At 41.0% G+C, this 20,002-nt stretch overlaps 1 protein-coding gene across 1 annotated transcript in view; it reads left to right on the top strand.

Moving 5' to 3' along the window:
* Positions 1-20,002, top strand: part of LOC117501263 (dolichyl-diphosphooligosaccharide--protein glycosyltransferase subunit STT3B-like) — a 124,723-nt gene that overhangs the window by 79,795 nt on the left and 24,926 nt on the right. Inside the window, 3 exon segments of the mRNA XM_034160103.1 lie at positions 7,134-7,302; positions 7,305-7,420; positions 13,815-13,880. Coding sequence (XP_034015994.1) covers positions 7,134-7,302; positions 7,305-7,420; positions 13,815-13,880 — 351 coding nt within the window.

Genomic DNA, 20,002 nt, shown 5'->3' with positions numbered 1-20,002 from the left:
ATTTACTGTTTAGGGCACGTTGTCAATATCTCACTTGTTTGCATGACTGAGCTGAATAAATCTAAACATAGTTGGGCTTCAGGGGAGAAGGGCATTAGAAATACTCCCACATCATTTCTGACATCATAAAATGAATTTTTGAGGGCTTGTGTCTAAATCAAGCATGTGCTTTTAGAACATGCAAAATGAACTCGTAAATTAAATTCAAGTCCCTCTTTATTTTCAGGCACTTGCCTAAATTGTTGATCTCTCTTTTTCCACCCAGAACTGTGATCTACAACTTCTAAGGTTTATATTCTCTGAGTTACGAAGAGAGATTATCTTTAAATTTATGGTACTGCACTCTCCTGGGTAGTCTGGCTCCGTACACAGAAGTCACTGTTCAGTTCATATTTGTGGTTAGACGTCATGGTTCGGTACGAGTTTAGATTTTACATACAGTCACTCTGATATGTAAGGTGTATGAGAGCTGCTGTCAGCTACTTCAACGCTGTGAGACAAGTATAATGTAAACTTTCTTTTTCATTAAATGTTTAGAAACTGGGTTGAATCTCTTATCGTTCATGTTGAGATGAATTTACTGTACAGTGTGCTAAATGTTTTGTTATTGTTTTTTATGTCGCCTCATGTGGAGCCAGACTGCCTTCAGTTTAGTCATAAATTAACTAAATGTTCCCTTTGCGTAAATGGCGGCATTTCATAAAACCTCACTCACTTTTTCAGAATATATTGAAAACGCCTGAAAACCCCGAATATATGCCAGGACTGCAATTCAGATCGCTCCAGTTTGCTCCTCAAAATCCACAACAGAAGAACTTTGTGACTGCATGCTGAGTTGGGCTCTGTGCCATGGAGTGGCGCAGAGAAGAGGAGGAGATGGAGCGAGCCAGATGTGTGTGGCTTCACGCGGCTCTCATCTCGCTCGTTTTCCCCCAAACATCAGGCACATGCAGCAGGTGGAACACCTCCAGCAGCGCGCTGAGGAGTATTGGAATGAGACTTTAAGCCGACTTGGCGTCACTGTCCTTCTTCAGCATACTGCAGCAATGAAACTTTTTGTGGTGCAGCAGGGTTTAATTGTGTGCACATCAGAGAAGAACGCTGTCATGCGCTATTAAGGATCACCCACTAATCAAGATGGATCAACACGCTCAGTTGCGACCTCCACAACATGAGGTGAAATGAGGGTGGTGCGTGACCTTCGTGGAAGATTTTTTTTTTTGACAGCCAAAAACATGCTACACGAAATTCACAAATAACACGCACTAATAAGAAACCTATTCAGATGCGTTGTCACGTTAAGACTGTCAGGAATGTGCCAAGAATGATGCAAATATGACATTTGTAACATGTCTTTCCTATGTGTAAATGCACCATAAGATTCATTGCTTTCACTGACTGCCTGGATCTGACCATCAGAGGTGTATCCGTGTATGGTGAAAGTATCAAATTTGTATAGCCATCGCTTGTCTCTCTGCATTCCCATCCATGCCTCGACGTTTCGATCAAGAGACACCTGGGAGACGTTGTGGAGCCATGAAAATTCAGTAAGGTATATCTTATATATTCCAATTCTAAGGTGGAACTATGCTAGTATACTAAGGTATATCTAAAAAGGAAGAGTAAAATACAAGAGTAGAAAAGAGTAGAGTAGAGCCACTTAGGTTGCCTGGTCTTGAGAACCAGGGATGGTAGGTTGAAAAGTTTTTTTATCCCATGGGAACTCTCCCTACCCACCCAAGCGGCTCAAGAAAAAAGTATGTATAATAATAAATAATAAGACATAAGAAAAATAAGACATCATATATATAACTATATTTAAATATTATATTATAATAAACAACATATACAATAAATATGGTACTATAATATACAGAGTAGGTATTAAACCTAAATATTAATACAGGAGAAGATTGTAGTATAGGTAATTTAGTATGCAGACTAGTAGTAAAATTAAATTATAGTTAGTAGGCTAAGCTATAAATCTGGTATTTTATTATAGAAACAGAAGCTATGATGTAATGGTGTATTGGTATCTATCTAAAGTAACTCTGCTAGCATACTACAGGAAAATAAAAAGCATCATATGCTATCAAATGGAAACCTAAGAACTAAGGTGCTATATGTTAATGTTATATTATTATGTTATAATATGTTATATATGTTATAGTTATATATCTTTAAAAAGAACACATACGAGGTCTGTTAGAAAACTATCTGATTTTTTTTATTTTTTTCAAAAACCTGATGGATTTGAATCACGTGTGCTTGTATGAGCCAACCTTGAACCTTCGTGCGCATGCGTGAATTTTTCACGCCTGTCGATTGCGTCATTTCCTGGTAAGCAGCCTTTGTGTGAGGTGTGTGTCGTGCGCTCGGCATTTTTTTCATTCCAAGGAAAAAGACGGAACAACTGGAGCAGCGCGACTGCATCAAATTTTGCCAGAAACTGGGCGACAGCCAGGTGGAAACATTCGGATGATTCAGACGGCTTTCGGTGACGATCCTATGGGCATCACACAGATTAAGGAGCGGTACAACCGGTTTAAAGACGGCCACAACAGTGGAGAGCGAGCCACACTCCAGTCAGCCATCAACACGCTGAAATGACCAGATCATTTCCAAAGTGAACGCTGTGGTGATGTGGGACCGTCGTGTGACTATCCGAGAAAATTGCGGAAGAGGTGGACATCAGCACTTTTTCGGCATATTCCACTGTGACAGAAGATTTGGCCATGAAAAGAGTTGCAGCGAAATTCATGCCGATGGCTTTGGCATGAAGCTGCTGACGGAGCAAAGCGCCACCGCGTTGAAGTCTCACAGGACATGCTGGACTCCGAAAAATGATGCCCACCTCTTCCACCATTCGGAAGATTCAGACGGCTTTCAGTGGCTTTTCAGTTGTGACTATCCGAGAAATTGTGGAAGAGGTGAGCATGTCACAACATGTCCCTGTGAGGCTTCAACACGAAGGAGCTTTGCTTTCACACCGGCGTTTTGACCGCCGTACTAGCCGCAAATACGCGGATAAAACGCCGCTAAATCCGTTTTGACGCTGTAGCAAATCCGGCACACGTCAGGCAACGGGGTTAATACCCAGTTCTATCCTTTACAATCGCAGGTTAAGACGCGCGTGAGAACGGCGATGTTCTGCTGCTGCCGATAATGCCCTGTGTACCGCTGGTTTTATCCAGGCAAATCCTGCGTTACTCCAGGAACGTTTGCATATAGGCACCGCCCCCAGAGTATAATAGGCTGAAGCAGCAGGAAATATGCCTCTGTCACTGCAGGGGGAGGGAGATCATCCTCAGCCTTTCTTCTCCTTTCCTTTCCATCTCCTCAACGTGTTGCTCCGTCTCCACCTCCTCTCTGCTTCTGAACCAGACCTCTTGGTAAGTCCTTGCCCGCTGCCAATTTTCTTTTAGGAGGCATAACTGGAGCTTGGCCCGTGAGTGAGAGGCCTGCATGCAGCGCGCTAGCGTTTTTATACTGACCGTTGCCTATCGGCTGTTTGGAACGCTGTTAATAACCTGGAGGTGGCGTTTAGAACGGCGTACTGTCCGCTAGCGCCACCGTTTTGTCTGCCTCTCTCACCGATTAAAACGCCCTTGAGGACGCCGATGTGGGCTCTATCACCGTTTCACATGCCGTTGATTCGGCATACAACACCGGCCTCCAATTACGGCGGTGTAAACTGCGGCACTACAGGAAGGGGCAGGATGAAACGGCGATTAAAAAGTATCAAACGCTGTTGTTCGCGTGTCTCCGTCGTCACGCAAATGCTCCGGGAGCGCTCCCGGAATTATTTGACATGTTGAATAATTTTTTTCGCCGATTCCAGGTAAAGCCGGAACTAAGCCACGCCCCCTAGTGCCGGCGTTAACAACGCCGTTTGATCCTTAAGACGGCCCAAAAACTCTTCCGGGATGCTTCCGGGAGCTCTTACCGTCTATGTGTAAACGGGGCTTAACAAGATAAACAAAAACGGTAATTAGTGTATAAAGTATAGTAGTGTAGTTAAACCTACAATAACGGTAATTAACAAATACATATAAAAAAATGTGGACAAAAGTATGAATTAATGTGGGTTATCAAACAGAAAAGAACCAATTATTTGTAAGCTATGATAAATGGTGCTAAAGCCAGCTAGATAAGCTAATGTTAGCTGTTAGGTATAACTAATTGTACCCCACTCCTACAGTATTTCCAGAAATATAATAATATTAAGGGGGGGGGGGGGGCGGACAGAAAAAGTAAAGCGTGTTGAAATTTATATAGAGACATGATATAAGTACCTTAGTGAAAGGATATAATGGTGGAATATTCCTGGCAAAAGAGAGCTCGAGGCTTGTGGCTGCAGCAACATGTAGGCCAGGTTAGCCTATAACTAACATGACGGAGAAGGATAAATTCCAGGTAGGTAATGAACATATATGTAGCTAACATAAATGACATCACTGGGGTAGAGGTGTTTTGTGATGCTGATACCTTTGTAGGAGAGCAAACATCAAAGTCTGATGGGTCCTGGTGCTTACTCTTACTTTATGGTTGTAAGATGTGAGCCTGCTATATGCTTCTGCAAGTCTGTAACTCTGGCCACGCAATCATGTGGAAGTGGACGTGACTCTTTCGAAGTTCTCCATCGTGTTATTGGGTGTTGTGACAATTTACCACCGGAATAGTAGGGGGCGCGACGTGAAGATGAAGGCAGGAGCTTTCTTTCCACCTGCATCACCGCTACTGCTGGTCATTTTTTTTCCTTTTTCTGGACCAGTTTGGCCCTCAATAACCTCCACATCTTTAAACAATCATCGACCTACAAACCACCATTATGTACAGTTTCCCTCCATGAATTTCTGGTCATTCAAGCATCTTTGTAGTTTTCGATTCCATGTTGTAAAACTTGTCATATGCCAACTTAGTAGAGGGCTCCGCATGGCTATGGAGCTGCGGAGACAGAGTAGCATAAATCAGGCTTTAGATGCTAACCAGTGAGGTAAGGAGACAGCTGGCTAGGGTACCTGTGGTTCTTCATCTTTTCAGAGGATTCTTGGATACAGGGTGGGTGATTATACGCCAGTCAACTGGATACTTGGGGAGGCTTTGGGAAGTATCACTTGCATCTTGAGAGAACTCCGCTGTAACATTTTGGTCAGGTGCCTTAGTGTTGAGGACCTCAGCAACGGGACAAGACCAATGCGACGCCCACGTATCACCTGCCTATGACAGGACAGATGCCTACTCTTTGGAGGTGGGATAGATGATTGCTTGGGTAGTTGCCATCCAGAGTTACAGTGGTAAATACCACTAGCACATGTTCCCAGGCCTGATGTGACTCTTCTGAGCACAAACACACTATTTCTGTTGCTTCTACATTATAACCTTCTTGTTGATCTTTAGGGGAGGTGATGGTCTAGTAGTTTAAGCGTTGGGCTTGAGACCAAAGGATCCTCGGTTCAAATCCCAAGCCTGCCTGGAAATGACTAAGGGCCCTTGGGCAAGGTCCCTAATCTCGTAGTTGCTCCCGGTGTGTAGTGAGTACCTTGTTTGCAGCACTCTCACATCGGGGTGAATGTGAGGCATTATTTTAAAGGGGTTTGAGCGTCTGATGCAGATGGAACAAAAACGCTATATAAATGCAGTCCATTTATCTTTCCTCTCTGCCCTTTTGTCCTCCCACTGCTACCCTTTTTCCACCCCCTCCTTTTGTTTCATAACCAGACGTGATGGTGACAGTTCTCATCTTCGGTCTGACCACAGACTGGTATCAGCGTTCACAAGATAGACAAGCACATATCAGTTAATGTGACAGCAGAGTGTTTTTTCTTCCTTGACCAGTCCAGCTACCCATCCCTCTCCTTCTTTCTCTTTTTTTTTAAATATTTTTTTACTCCCACTGCTGTCCTATCCCCAGAGGACGTCTGCCATTTCCTCTTTCTCCTGAGTGATAGATAAGCAAGCAGCGTTTCTCTAATGTGACAGCCCGTAACGACAGAGCTCTGTCAAGCCAGTAATCCCTTCTTTGTTGCTGTTAAGGACCGTCATTCAAGTGTATTTCAGCGTCAGTTTTTGGAAATGTTTGTAAACAGGTATGTAATGAATTTTAGGGAAAGTGGTACTTTGTAGGAGAAAATAACTATCATACAAAGTTCAACTCAACTTCAACTTCAACTTTTTTTCTTATATAGCGCCAGATCACAACAAACAGTTTGCCACAAGGCGCTCCATATTGTAAGGCAAGGCCATACAATAATTATGAAAAACCCCAACGGTCAAAACGACCCCCTATGAGCAAGCACTTGGCAACAGTGGGAAGGAAAAAAACTCCCTTTTAACAGGAAGAAACCTCCAGCAGAACCAGGCTCAGGGAGGGGCAGTCTTTCTGCTGAGACTGGTTGGGGCTGAGGGAAAGTTGTTCTTAGTATATAAACAATTGGCGTGCTCGCCAAAGATTTCAATAATTTCAACCATTGTTTTGTAAATGGCAGGGTGCTACTGGGTTAGGACATGAAGAACCCAGTCCACACACGCACTTAGTTTTCATTAATGTATATTGGCTGGTGAAGCTTAGGTCTCTGAGGCACGGGCTAATTAGAGACATGGAAGTCCAGAGTTTATTAGAAGGCTAAGGGTATGAACTGAGGCTATAGTACACACACCAAGAGCATCACTCATGTTTTAGACACAGCCCTGTTTTGCTTGAGATAGCTGATATGCTGCAAAGGAGCCTAATTGGATCTTCTCTAGTGTAGTTTCAGACAGGGCTGCCATGGGGTCTTGCGTCCTAAGGCTCCGGCTTGAGCTGAGTCGGTGGTATCCCAAAATAACTTTCACTGAAGGACACCATGCCTGGCAGGCCCAGGTCTTGGTTAGAGTCCAAGGCAGATTTTTGAACTTGGATTCATGCGTGAAGCAAGTGCACATGCATTTGTCAGGATGTAATGAATTTCATTTATTTATTTTTAATTTGGTGTTTTGATAATTAATATCCATGAAATATAACAAGCTCCTCTGTGCCACTTGTTTGTAGGAATCTACATCTAATGTGATTCAAGCACCCCCCCTCCCCCAAGGAATTTTTCTTTTGGTCCTCTCTCATGGTGTTTTTCTTCCTCTGCCTTATCATCACTCAGGTTTATCCCGGGTTAATGGTGACTGCAGGCCTCATCCACTACGTGCTCAACCTGCTCCACATCACAGTCCACATTAGAGATGTGTGCGTCTTTCTGGCACCAGTCTTCAGTGGTCTTACTGCCATCTCCACTTTCCTGCTGACACGGGAGCTGTGGAACCAGGGCGCAGGCTGCTGGCAGCCTGCTTCATTGCAATTGTTCCGGGTTACATCTCACGCTCCGTCGCCGGCTCTTTCGACAACGAGGGCATCGCCATCTTCGCACTGCAGTTTACGTACTACCTCTGGGTATGTATACAGCTTAATGGGTAGAAAAGGTGCAAAAAGTATGAGCTTGGTGTATTTTAAAAGTAATGGATGCAAACACAGCATTCATGTAATAATAGATATTACTGTTTATACCCTCCAAAAAACATCCATGTGGTTTTTCACTATCAGCTTCTATTGTAAGTGAAAGAAATTTCCCTCTTGTATTAATACATTTTGTGCTTATTGCTTTTTTGTGGAAAGTCTGTCCGCATGTAAATTTTTTAGCCTATTTTAAAATTCTTAGAAAAATCACAAATATAAAACCTTGAAAGACTGTGATCCAGTGGAGGTTAAGACACTGCAAAACATTCTCAGTGACACGGTCTTTGAAAGCAGAACTAAAAAGCTCCAAACAAGCTATTTATTCATCATTTTTCATCAATATTTTGAAGAGGTTTTATATATTTTGTGCACGTGAAGGCAAAATGTCTGTGGTAATCCACAGGCTCTAGATTGGGTAGTGTTTATAAAATAGGTAGCTGACATATTATGCAAAGTTCCTGTAATGATTTTAATTGAATGTGCGGGAAATTAAATGAGAAAGTTTTGTGAATAGTTGTGTTTATTATTTTGCAAACGTAGTGATGTCATGTTTTACAACTGGCAAGGTTGAGATATTTCTTTTGTTCAGAGCTTGTGTGGTTACCAGGGACTGATTAATGGTGATATCTATTGTTCAGTGTTGTTACCTAATACAGTATCCAGAATTTCTCCAAAAAATATTTAGTCCTATCAACTTTATGTTTTGGCGGCATTCATCCATGACCCAAACTACAGTGGCCCTCCAAAAGCATTGGAATACTTTGAATTTTATAATTTAAATTTAAATTTGTTGGTCATTTCAAATACCAAAAAAAAAAACAATAAAAATTTCAAAAATTATCTTCCTTAAACTCAAACTGAAAGCAAATCTCTACAACTTGATATAAAATAATTAAAAATATAAAAGACAAGATGATGGATCGCATAAGTAAAGGAATGCTTTGGTATAATACCTGTAAATAATTAGTTTTATTGCCAGTTTTCTTCAGACAAGTCAGGGGATGGATACATGAACATTTCCAAGTCACCGAATATGTCTTGAACTTTATTTACATCAGTTTTCTTAAAAAGAAGACTTGAAAGTTCAGCTGCAATTTGCTAGAAGGTACATCTGAGATGCAAGCCTAGATTAGATGTTTTGGTGAAAGAAAAATCCTCTTCTATACCACATCATGAAGCTGTATAACTGGCGATACAAAATGCAAGACATGCACTATGCACAATTTCTCCTATCACAGCCAGAGAAGCCTATAACTTTTTCTGGGTTGTGTGGGTGTCTTGGTGGCTTTCCTCACTTTCTCCTTCTTGCACAGGCAGTCAGTTTTGAGAACTGTCTACTCCACACAGATTTCTATAGGGTGCCATATTGTTTGTATTTCTTCATAACTGATGTAAATAAAGTCCAAGACATATTCAGTAACTTGGAAATGTTCATGTACCCATTACTGCCCCCCTGCTGGAATGGCGTGTGAGTCCAAAATGTAATTATCAACATCCATTGTTGACTGTTATCTAATTTCCCTGCTTTCGCCAAAGATATTTGTTGTATCAGTTTTCACAACCCAAATACATTAACATACCAATCACCAAATGTTCAGCTTTTCCCAGTTTCTCCGTGATCAAAGCCACTTGGCTTTTAATATATAGATTCTTGCATCAAGTGTTTTCAACTGTTGAGGGCCTTGCAGAAGGGTTTACAACATAGATAGATTAAAGAATGTTTTCCCACAATCAAGTTAAATATTAAGTTATCCAGGTTATTGTTGCAATGTGATGCAAATGTTCGAAATGCTTGGGGGTGGGGGTTGTGTGTAAAATCCAGGGTTTTTTTTTTTTAAACCACTCATCAAGGATTTCTTATCATGAGCACATCATTTAATTTACACAGAATCTTTGAGAAACACTGAGGAAAGCATTCATGCCTTATTCCGTCCCAATGCTTCTGTATCTTTGCTCTTATAGCTGTGTATTGTCTCTTGGTGCTATATTCAGTCATACAGAGGTCGATGTTTTGTTCTTGTCTGCCTTATTTTGTATCAGGTTAGTGCTGGGCAGTCCACCGGTCACCTTAATTTCCAGCAAGGTGCATCATATTACGACAGAACCCTGGCCACTTTGCTGTGAGAGGGGACCCCATTAGCGTGCTTACTCCTCTGTTTTTATCTAGTTTACAATTAAATTTTGCCTGGAGTGTGCCAGCATCACTGTGTGCTACTGTTCAAAGTGCCTAGACTACTGGGAAGTGAAAGAACCACAGGAGTCCATCTATTATATGAACCGCTACAGCATTACACATCAGTGTTCAATTTAATGTTCAGTTTTATGTAAGAAGTAGCATACAGGCTGATTTAAACTTTACTGTCCACACAAATGCAAAGATACCTCTGCATCTCACCAGTTTACCTTCTAGGCATTGAGTTCTCAGATGTTGAAGCCCAAAGATGCTTGGCTTTTCAGATAGGAGTAGTGATGCATGAGGTATTTCACCTCACAATACTCCCCTGCAGGTTCTCACAACACTAACAAGCTTGTTGGCACTGTTGCTACTAGGCTGGAGACCTTTATTTATTTATTTATTTCCAGTGAAGGCTTTAACTAAACCAGTTCATGTCAATTTGTCAAATCTGGCACAGGTTCATCTCCACTTGTTCTTTGTGTCTGTAGGATGATTCATGAGGCTGACCTGAGCCTAGAGACAGCATTGTAGCACTTTCGTGCTGCTCACTGTCACTGAATTGGCAGTAGCCTCCTGATTAATGTCCACATTGTTGGAAAGATGCCACAGTTCAAGTCTTAAAAACTGATCGGTCCTTGGCTGTACTGGATCAGCAGCATGAAACACAGACAGTTCTACTTACTGCATAGGCATGCATGTGCTGAACTTAATGAATACATGTTAGTAGAGTTGCACGTGTCAGTTGTCACTGTGGTAGTCCAGTTTAAAATCTTGAACTGTTTTATATTTACAATTGTGATTTCAGTAGTCCATGTATAGCATCTCTGTTTAACATTAATTTGGTTTGTTATTCGTCCAACAGAGAAATTAACTGCATTTCTGTATTTCTGTGAAGGTTCTCAGTTGCCCGGGTGGTTTCCATAGTAGAGAGGCTTGAATCTTCGACTGGACTGGGTTGCTTGACGCAAGGACGTTTCGCTTCTAATCGCAGAAGCTTCCTCAGCTAAAATTCTTGCTCTGGTAGCCTGACTTCTGTCTGACTTTTGTAGAGAAGACTGTACAAGACTCTTCTAGAGAAGACTCTACAAGAGGTCAAGCCAGAAGTCAGGCTACCAGAGCAAGAATTTTAGCTGAGGAAGCGATTAGAAGCGAAACGTCCTTGCGTCAAGCAACCCAGTCCAGTCGAAGATTCAGGCTTCTCTACTATGCATTTCTGTAGCACTTTTGCATCTGATTTATTTATTTTAATCAGTGCCCAGCATTAGTGAATTTGGATATGAATCGGTTCGATGCATACACAGCCGTTTGATTATGGCTTTCCCTCGCACATAATTTTCTGTGGAGCAACTGTATTATTATTATTTATTTATTTATGTATTTATTTATTTTATTTTATTTATTTTTGCTGATTTGACACTGCATTAATCAGCCTGTTTTTATATATATATATATATATATATATATATATATATATATATATATATATATATATATATATATATATAAAATTACAAAATGAGGTCAGCTGACAACAGCAGATTGTTAAAACTCTGCCATCGATTCATGTTACCAGTCCAGAGCTTTCATAGAAGGTGGCGGACATCATAATCTGACAGGTTTTTAATCCTGTTGATGCAGAAATTACCCTCCACCGCTTCCCTCCTCAAATATATTTTTGCAGATGTTATTTTTCCAGATTTTTATTTATTTGTGAAATGTTCTCTTACCTTTCACACGATGAGTTGATGCATTAAAACTCTTCAGAAAAGCCTGTTTTACTCCAGACATTTGCTCTGTTGAAGGCAATGTGTTACTTAAATAAAATATACAAAACTGATGACCTGTGTGATCTCATCTTGCCTGGTTTTGTCCGACAGAGGCCTTTTAAATCGGCCACTGTGCACATCCTGAAATCAGGGCTACCTAATTTGTGGCCGCGGACCACATTTGGCCTGGTCTGTATTTGTTTTGAAATGTTTCACAGGGAGGAGGTCTAAACTCAAACTTTCAAGACGTTGTGTGCACATGCACCCTGAGATTTGCCAGTGATCCCTGATGGGATTTTGACAATAAATATGCACATTGAAATTTGCTTTGGCCAAATACGATGTTTGCAACCATACAGGTGGTTGCAGTGAGGTTGCTGATGTGTGAAATGGAAGTGATCCAATGTGGATATTTTTAATATGCTCATGTGATTTATTTATTTATATATCTATTTTTTCTTCTCCACCACGACATACCCACTCATTGTTTTTTCTGTGAAATCCATTTTTTTTAAACCAGTGATCAAAGACTTAACTTTCACTTTTATATTTCTAAGTGGTTCATATTATTCTAGGGGAAATAACTTCAGTCATACAAATCATTCACCTTCTCCAATGTCAGGGTGCTGGCCATGCAAAGTGCTCAAGCATTTGTTACATTTGATCATAGAGGAATTAATTTATTTTGCAGCTGCTTTGCTTTTCACCTTTCACCTCCTGTAGTCTGTAATCTTATTCACTGTTTATCTTTTGAAGATGGAGGCAGAAAAAGTCATAATCATGTGTTTGAGACTATGCTGCTGCTTTTGGATGCAGGAGGAACTTTTTGTTCATGGTGGGGGAAGTGGGGAGGTGGCCTATTATCATTCTATGTACTTGGCAAGGCAGGTGCCCCTTCAGGCAGTAATCTCAGCCTCTTAAGGTGATGTACCATCAGGAGAGTGGTGCCATTGAAAGCCTTCTCCCCCTTACACACCTATCGCCAGTCAAGTCCTCGTTCTATTGGTAAGGGCCCTGAAAGACAATCATCCTGGCCACGCATCACTGCTTCCCATTATCAATCTCATTTACCCACATTTGTCTCTGCATTTCCTTCCCTCCTTCCCATCTTCTGCTTTAATTGTCTTTTGTCTCTGCCTTTGTTGTTCCCTCGGTTTGTTCTGCTTTCTGCTTCTTCTTCGTGTTCATCCCATACCTCATTATTGCTCATTCTTTCTTCCACTCCTATTCCTCTTGTTCCTTCCCTTGTTTCTTTACACGCCCCGCAACACCCCAACGAAGTGCAAAGCGTTCTCACAAGCCACGGCCCAATCTTCATTATCCTGCTCCTTCATTTTATCCGCTAATAACCCATTCAGCTGTATTCTCTTAATCTCGGTTTACTCCTTCTCACACACAGGCACACCCATAATCTATAATTGAATCCTCTCACACACGGGGGAGCTGCTCTGTTCGATACCACAGCTCTTCGTAACACAATATGCATATACACATTTACATCGTCTTTTATCCTCGTTCTAATCACGTGCACAAGGCCTATGTCATTGTAACAAAGATTCTTCTCTCTGTTCGCATTTAATTAGCTGAACTATGTATCCCTGTTTGGCTTCTGTGCAGCAGGGAGGGCATTGAGAAGACATGGAGCAGAGCACCATTTGAACATTGTTTGCACAATCTGTAAACGGACAGCACAATGCTGCCGACTCACTTTAGCAAATCTCAGTGGGAGTGATGTCAGCAGAACATTGTTCTTGTTTTCCTGTCCTGTCAAAATGCATGTACGTAGTCTCCAGCACGTAAATAAGAGGAGGAAAAGCTCAACATGGAGCCATTAGTGTTTTTGTTTTGGGGGTTCTGTCTTTGGCAGTGTCTGTAACAATATGCACTGCAATATGACAAATTTAATGGCCTCTTAACTTCTTCCATCACAGTGCAGAACTACTTAAGCTGTCTTCTACACAACATTGCTTAGAGATGTATTGTTTTTGAGTTTTGCTATTCCTATCCATGTAAACCTGATGACGTGCATTGCACGGTTGATGAATGGCTGGTTGCGAGGTCTATGTGTGTTACTTTGCTTGAGTTTTGAGTGCGGCGCGACCAGAGAGTCATTGATTAATCAGCAGTCTAAGTGACCTCTGTTGACCTTCTCTAGCAAACTTGAATGTGGTCAAATCTCTTGACATCCTCCTGTTGCTGGTACTCCAGTGAGCTTAATTATGGTAAAGGGCATCATTAGCTGTAGGCTTCTCACTAAATGCAGTTTAATTTTGTATGTATTTTTTCCCAGTATTTACTACATTATTCTGAATTTGTTAAAGAATGTACAGATTGTGTTGTTTTTTCCACAGTGTTCGGTCTTGAAGATGTTTTCTTTCTCTTCCCACAGGTGAAATCTGTGAAGACCGGCTCAGTATTCTGGACAATTGGCTGTTGTCTGTGTTATTTCTACATGGTAAGTGTGCCTCCCAACACACACACATGCACAAACACATTAGATGCATTTTAACCACAGGCTGGATTGGCGAGATTTGATTTTAATCATGCACCATTACATCTTGAGCTCAGTGAGAACTGCAAATCATGAATATCTTATCGTTCTTGCATATTGCTGGGTAAGTTTTTGCTTTCATTCATTTCCCATTCTGCTGCTTCTCATTAAGTTGTTTCTTTGAGATTCTTTTTTAGCATTGTCTTAATTGTTTGAATAAGAACACAAATCAGTATATGCAGTAAGAACAATTTTATTTTGTGGTAACTCAAAGCTGTAGTTGCAGAGAAGATATACAACCCCTGGCAAAAATTATGGAATCACCGGCCTCGGAGGATGTTCATTCAGTTCTTTAATTTTGTAGAAAAAAAGCAGATCACAGACATGACACAAAACTAAAGTCATTTCAAATGGCAACTTTCTGGCTTTAAGAAACACTATAAGAAATCAAGAAAAAAAATGTGGCAGTCAGTAACAGTTACTTTTTTAGACCAAGTAGAGGTAAAAAATATGGACTCACTCAGTTCTGAGGAATAAATTATGGAATCACCCTGTAAATTTTCATCCCCAAAACTAACACCTGCATCAAATCAGATCTGCTTGTTAGTCTGCATCTAAAATGGAGTGATCACACCTTGGAGAGCTGTTGCACCAAGTGGACTGACATGAATCATGGCTCCAACACGAGAGATGTCAATTGAAACAAAGGAGAGGATTATCAAACTCTTAAAAGAGAGTAAATCATCATGCAATGTTGCAAAAGATGTTGGTTGTTCACAGTCAGCTGTGTCTAAACTCTGGACCAAATACAACATGGGAAGGTTGTTAAAGGCAAACATACTGGTAGACCAAGGAAGACATCAAAGCGTCAAGACAGAAAACTTAAAGCAATATGTCTCAAAAATCAAATGAGGAACGAATGGGAGGAAACTGGAGTCAACGTCTGTGACCGAACTGTAAGAAACCGCCTAAAGGAAATGGGATTTACATACAGAAAAGCTAAACGAAAGCCATCATTAACACCTAAACAGAAAAAAACAAGGTTGCAATGGGCTAAGGAAAAGCAATCGTGGACTGTGGATGACTGGATGAAAGTCATATTCAGTGATGAATCTCGAATCTGCATTGGGCAAGGTGATGATGCTGGAACTTTTGTTTGGTGCCGTTCCAGTGAGATTTATAAAGATGACTGCCTGAAGAGAACATGTACATTTCCACAGTCATTGATGATATGGGACTGCATGTCAGGTAAAGGCACTGGGGAGATGGCTGTCATTACATCATCAATAAATGCACAAGTTTACGTTGATATTTTGGACACTTTTCTTATCCCATCAATTGAAAGGATGTTTGGGGATGATGAAATCATTTTTCAAGATGATAATGCATCTTGCCATAGAGCAAAAACTGTGAAAACATTCCTTGCAAAAAGACACGTAGGGTCAATGTCATGACCTGCAAATAGTCCGGATCTTAATCCAATTGAAAATCTTTGGTGGAAGTTGAAGAAAATGGTCCATGACAAGGCTCCAACCTGCAAAGCTGATCTGGCAACAGCAATCAGAGAAAGTTGGAGCCAGATTGATGAAGAGTACTGTTTGTCACTCATTAAGTCCATGCCTCAGAGACTGCAAGCTGTTATAAAAGCCAGAGGTGGTGCAACAAAATACTAGTGATGTGTTGGAGCGTTCTTTTGTTTTTCATGATTCCATCATTTTTTCCTCAGAATTGAGTGATTACATATTTTTTTCCCCTCTGCTTGGTCTAAAAAAGTAACCGTTACTGAATGCCACAATTTTTTTTTTTTCCTGATTTCTTATAGTGTTTCTTAAAGCCAGAAAGTTGCCATTTGAAATGACTTTAGTTTTGTGTCATGCCTGTGATCTGCTTTTTTTCTACAAAATTAAACAACTGAATGAACATCCTCCGAGGCCGGTGATTCCATAATTTTTGCCAGGGGTTGTAGGAGCTGGACTGTCAGTATGCAGATTTGGGTCACATTACCTAATTGTGTCCTTGGACAAGACATTTCGTCTGTATTGTCCCAGTCCACCCAGCTGTAAATAGGTACCAGTCTCAGCTGAGGAAGTAACCAGTGATGGACTGGTGTCCCATCCAGGGGAAGTCGTGTGGTGCATTCCAATTGCACACAAAGATTGTAATTCCCCAGTCACATGTCAGAAGTTTAAATTGGAACTCCCCACCACCACTACCTCGTCATCTCATTTGAAGACCACATACCCTGAGTTCCCAATCCAAGATGGCTGATCCAAGCATCAACAATAAGTCAAACTATAGTTTTTTTTTTGTTTTTTTTTTGTTTTTTAATAACACCCCACACACACACACACACACAGACAGACTTCTGTCTTGTGTCCGGTTTAATAAGTTGTGCACACAGTGCTATCCTACTGCTGTCTATGGACATGTTGCTATGGTGTTTTTATGAATGAAATATCGCATAACGTGTTGTTTATCAGCTGATGCCCATAATATTAGCTAACCTATCAGATTTTGCTAACAATAACTGGTTACACTGTGCTGCAAGCAGAGCAGTCAAACTATAACACTTGATATACCTTCTGTGCCATCTGTCCTCTTCCATGAGGTCTCTTTGGTGGACTGCATATTTGTTTTGTAGCTCTCTCTACACTTTGAAAGTTCAGTCTCAACAAAGGATTTCTTGGAGGTATCGGCCCTTTCTTTCTGACTCAGTGTTGTGTGGAAACGGGACCACATTAAACTCTGGTGTGACGTTATTCCTGGTTGTGTCTTCTGACTTTGAAGGCAACTGGAAAGCTGCAGTGGACTCTCATTAAGTTCATGCTATGGAATCTGGGGATTAGTACAGCTTCAAGTCAGTAACCCTAAATGAGGTATTCTGTAATTCTTGTAGTTAAAAAGTGAAGTACAGCAAGATATAAATATTCTGATTAATTACAGTATGCACAAACAAGGTTGCTGAAGATCTCCTTTGGCTCAAAGACATTGTCCATTCTTAAGCATTTTACAAATGAATCAGTGATTTTATCAGAAACCTTTCTTTAGCCAAACGGTAACTGTCCTCTTCATGCCGGATCCCACAACAGTCCACACAAGGAGTCTGTTTGCTGGTTCACATAACTGCTCTGAAAATTATATATATTTTGATTCAGTTGTAGTCTCTTTGTTTGTTCACTCTCATTTATCCACCAACTAACACATAAAAGAACATTAGCACTTCAGAAAAACAGGGCAAAAAAGTCAGTGCACAGTGGCTGTGCAAAAAAGCCAAACAGAACACTTCATTTGCTTCTCATTTCATGATGGGTTTTTACTCAATTAAACATATTGATAAATCTCACATTCTGCCAGAGCTCACACAGGGATTTTTCAAATAATGCTGAAGTGTGTTCTGAGAAACAGCTCCCATGTTGGAGATTTGAAGTATTTCTGATGCAGAAAGCGCTTACTGCAGATCTAGCTGCATTGACCAGGACAAGCAGGGTGGCGACCTTCCTGGAGCCAAGCACCGAGGATGCCCTGCCAAGTGTATAATCTGCCTGTTTGACTTGAGTCCACATGGAGCTTTGCATAACCCATTCATCTGTGTAAATGAGGAGGCAGCTTTACACCATGCTGCAGAAAACACCTTGAAATCTCAAGACAGTCTTTCTGCTTTATATTACATTAGTTCTATTGACTTTGCATGTTTTGCTGCATGTTTGCAGTCTTGCAAAGTGTTGAAAAACTGGCTCCACTCTGCCATAAGCAGTGATGACCAAAGGAACTGAATGTAACACGCCTACATATCCGAGCAGTCGGTTAACTCAACTAGTTGGGCAGTGGCAGAATTTTTGTTATTTCGTCTTTGTACTTCTCGATAAACATTTTCAAGTCACAAAATATGTCTTGAACATCATTTGTGTAGGGGAAAAATTGATGTTTTCCTCTTGTCTGTATCTCTTGTCTATGCCGGGCTCAGGGTCATCCTCCTGTCTTTTGTTGATATAAAACTTTGTGTTTCTCCAATTTACTACTGAACATCTAGTCATGGCCCTGACTAGCTAAAGGCCATATTTGTATTATGATTGTTATTTTGTTATGGCCGAAGTCTCTGGGAAGGTTCTTGGTGGTATACGCATGCTATATCGAGGACTTGTTTAGATGCATTTGTTCTGCTTCAACTAAAAATAAATCTCTGCATCAACAGGTCTGACTCCTGATTGCTCTGTCATTGTGCTTTCAAATATTCTGAACATCATCACAGAAATTCTTTAACAATTTGCATCAGTAATGAATAGATACATACAGTATGGTGCTCTATGGCAAATGTGTCTGGAGTAGGCAGTTCTTGAAACGTGAAAGAAGACAACCAAGACAGCTTCATGGTGGAGTGGCTCAGAGAAGGGTTTTCCTGAAGAAGTAAAAATTGCACTTGGGTTTACACGAAGACACATGAGACTCGAGCCTAGATTTGTTTTTTGTGAGAAAATCATTCTGTGTTCCACCCTACCATACATTTGTGACTGGTGATGCAACAAAAAATGCACTATGCACAGTTTCTCCATCACAGCCATGGAAGCTTAACTCCGTCAGAGGTGTCATGAGTGTTTTGGTGGCTTCCCTCACGAGTCTCCGTCTTACATGGTCCACTCAGTTTTTGAAAACTGCCTACTACAGATAGTTTTACTATATATTACTATTTTTCAATTACTTATGGGCACTTTGTAATTCCTAAATGATGAATGTGATATTTTTGTTAATCCCCTTGAATTAATTCAGAGGTCAACACAACAAGCAAATCATTGTTTCATTTCAACCCTATTGTGGTGATTTACAGATGAAAAAATTACAAAAATTTTCTGTCCAAACACATGTGACTGAAGATGGAGGGAACTGATCAACACAGATTAGGGTCTGCAATCTCTGATTGCTGTTGTTATTAATTTGTCTTTTTTCTTGTGCATTGCATTTAATTCAGAAGCAGTTTCCAGTAATCAAACCTCCTGAGGTATTGCTGTTGGAGGGATTGTCATGAGGTACAGTGCAACATGGGAAACGGCAAAAGAGAAGTGTAGCCGGTGCGTTATGCATTATTTATGAATTCTGCCACAGCCCATCAGGGGGTTGATGACAGAGATGAGATAAAAAGATGATTCAGGAACACTGCTTCAGCAACAGATTGTTTGCGTGTGTGTGAGAGATGGCATGAGCACCTATGAAAATCTCTTGCTTCTTGCTCATTTCAAGCTAAATCTCTGCAGCCAGCAGTGACACAGATGTCCAGCGTAACCGATTACTGAAATCCAGCTCCATCGATCACTCAAGGCCACAGCATCCGAGGCGTGCAGTGGGAATTTAAAGAGAGAGAGAGATGGAAATATGACTGCAACAGAAGCCATAATGGAGAAAAGGGAAGTGATACCAGCAGGAACAAATGAACGGAGAGCAAAAAAGGGGATGAGCAGGACACAGCAGATGGATGGGGGGAACCGTACACAGATCCATCAGGCAGGAATGGTTTTTACTGCAGCTCTGGCCTGGTCATGGGCAATGTGAACATTGCGGCTCTGTGCTTCCCTCGTCTCTCCCTCAAACCCTCACTCTCTTTCTTTAGTGATGTGATGTTCCTCTGTGCTGTATCTGCAGCCCACCCACTGTTGGCAGAAGAGCTCTCCAGCAGCCAGCTACAATCCAGACTTCTACATCTTCGTCAGCAATCCTCCTCTGTCTTCCTTGCACCCCACCTGGTGCACTGAGCGATTTATTCTTGCATTTCACCACTTCATCACATTAGTGTGCATTTAAACAAGACACAGGCAAGGGTTTTCTTATTGAGTTCATTTGAATATGATTGTTGTATAGCAAGTTTATGTCTGAGTACAGAAAAGAAGAACGAGATTAGCTACAGTGAAGTAGAATACAGTGTACTGATGATCCTAGTAGCTCCATCAGCTCTTTATCTTTTCTGAGGGCAGAATGCCCTCTAAAACACAGACTAACCTAATCTGGGCTGTGATAATTGCTGAAAATTGTGGTGTATTATAGCAATTCCATCACATTTAGATATTGGGAGTGACAATACGAACGGCTCGAGTTTTCAC

Source organism: Thalassophryne amazonica, chromosome 20 (genome assembly GCF_902500255.1).
Source record: "Thalassophryne amazonica chromosome 20, fThaAma1.1, whole genome shotgun sequence".
NCBI lineage: Eukaryota > Metazoa > Chordata > Actinopteri > Batrachoidiformes > Batrachoididae > Thalassophryne > Thalassophryne amazonica.
This window is presented reverse-complemented; position numbering and strand designations above follow the sequence as displayed.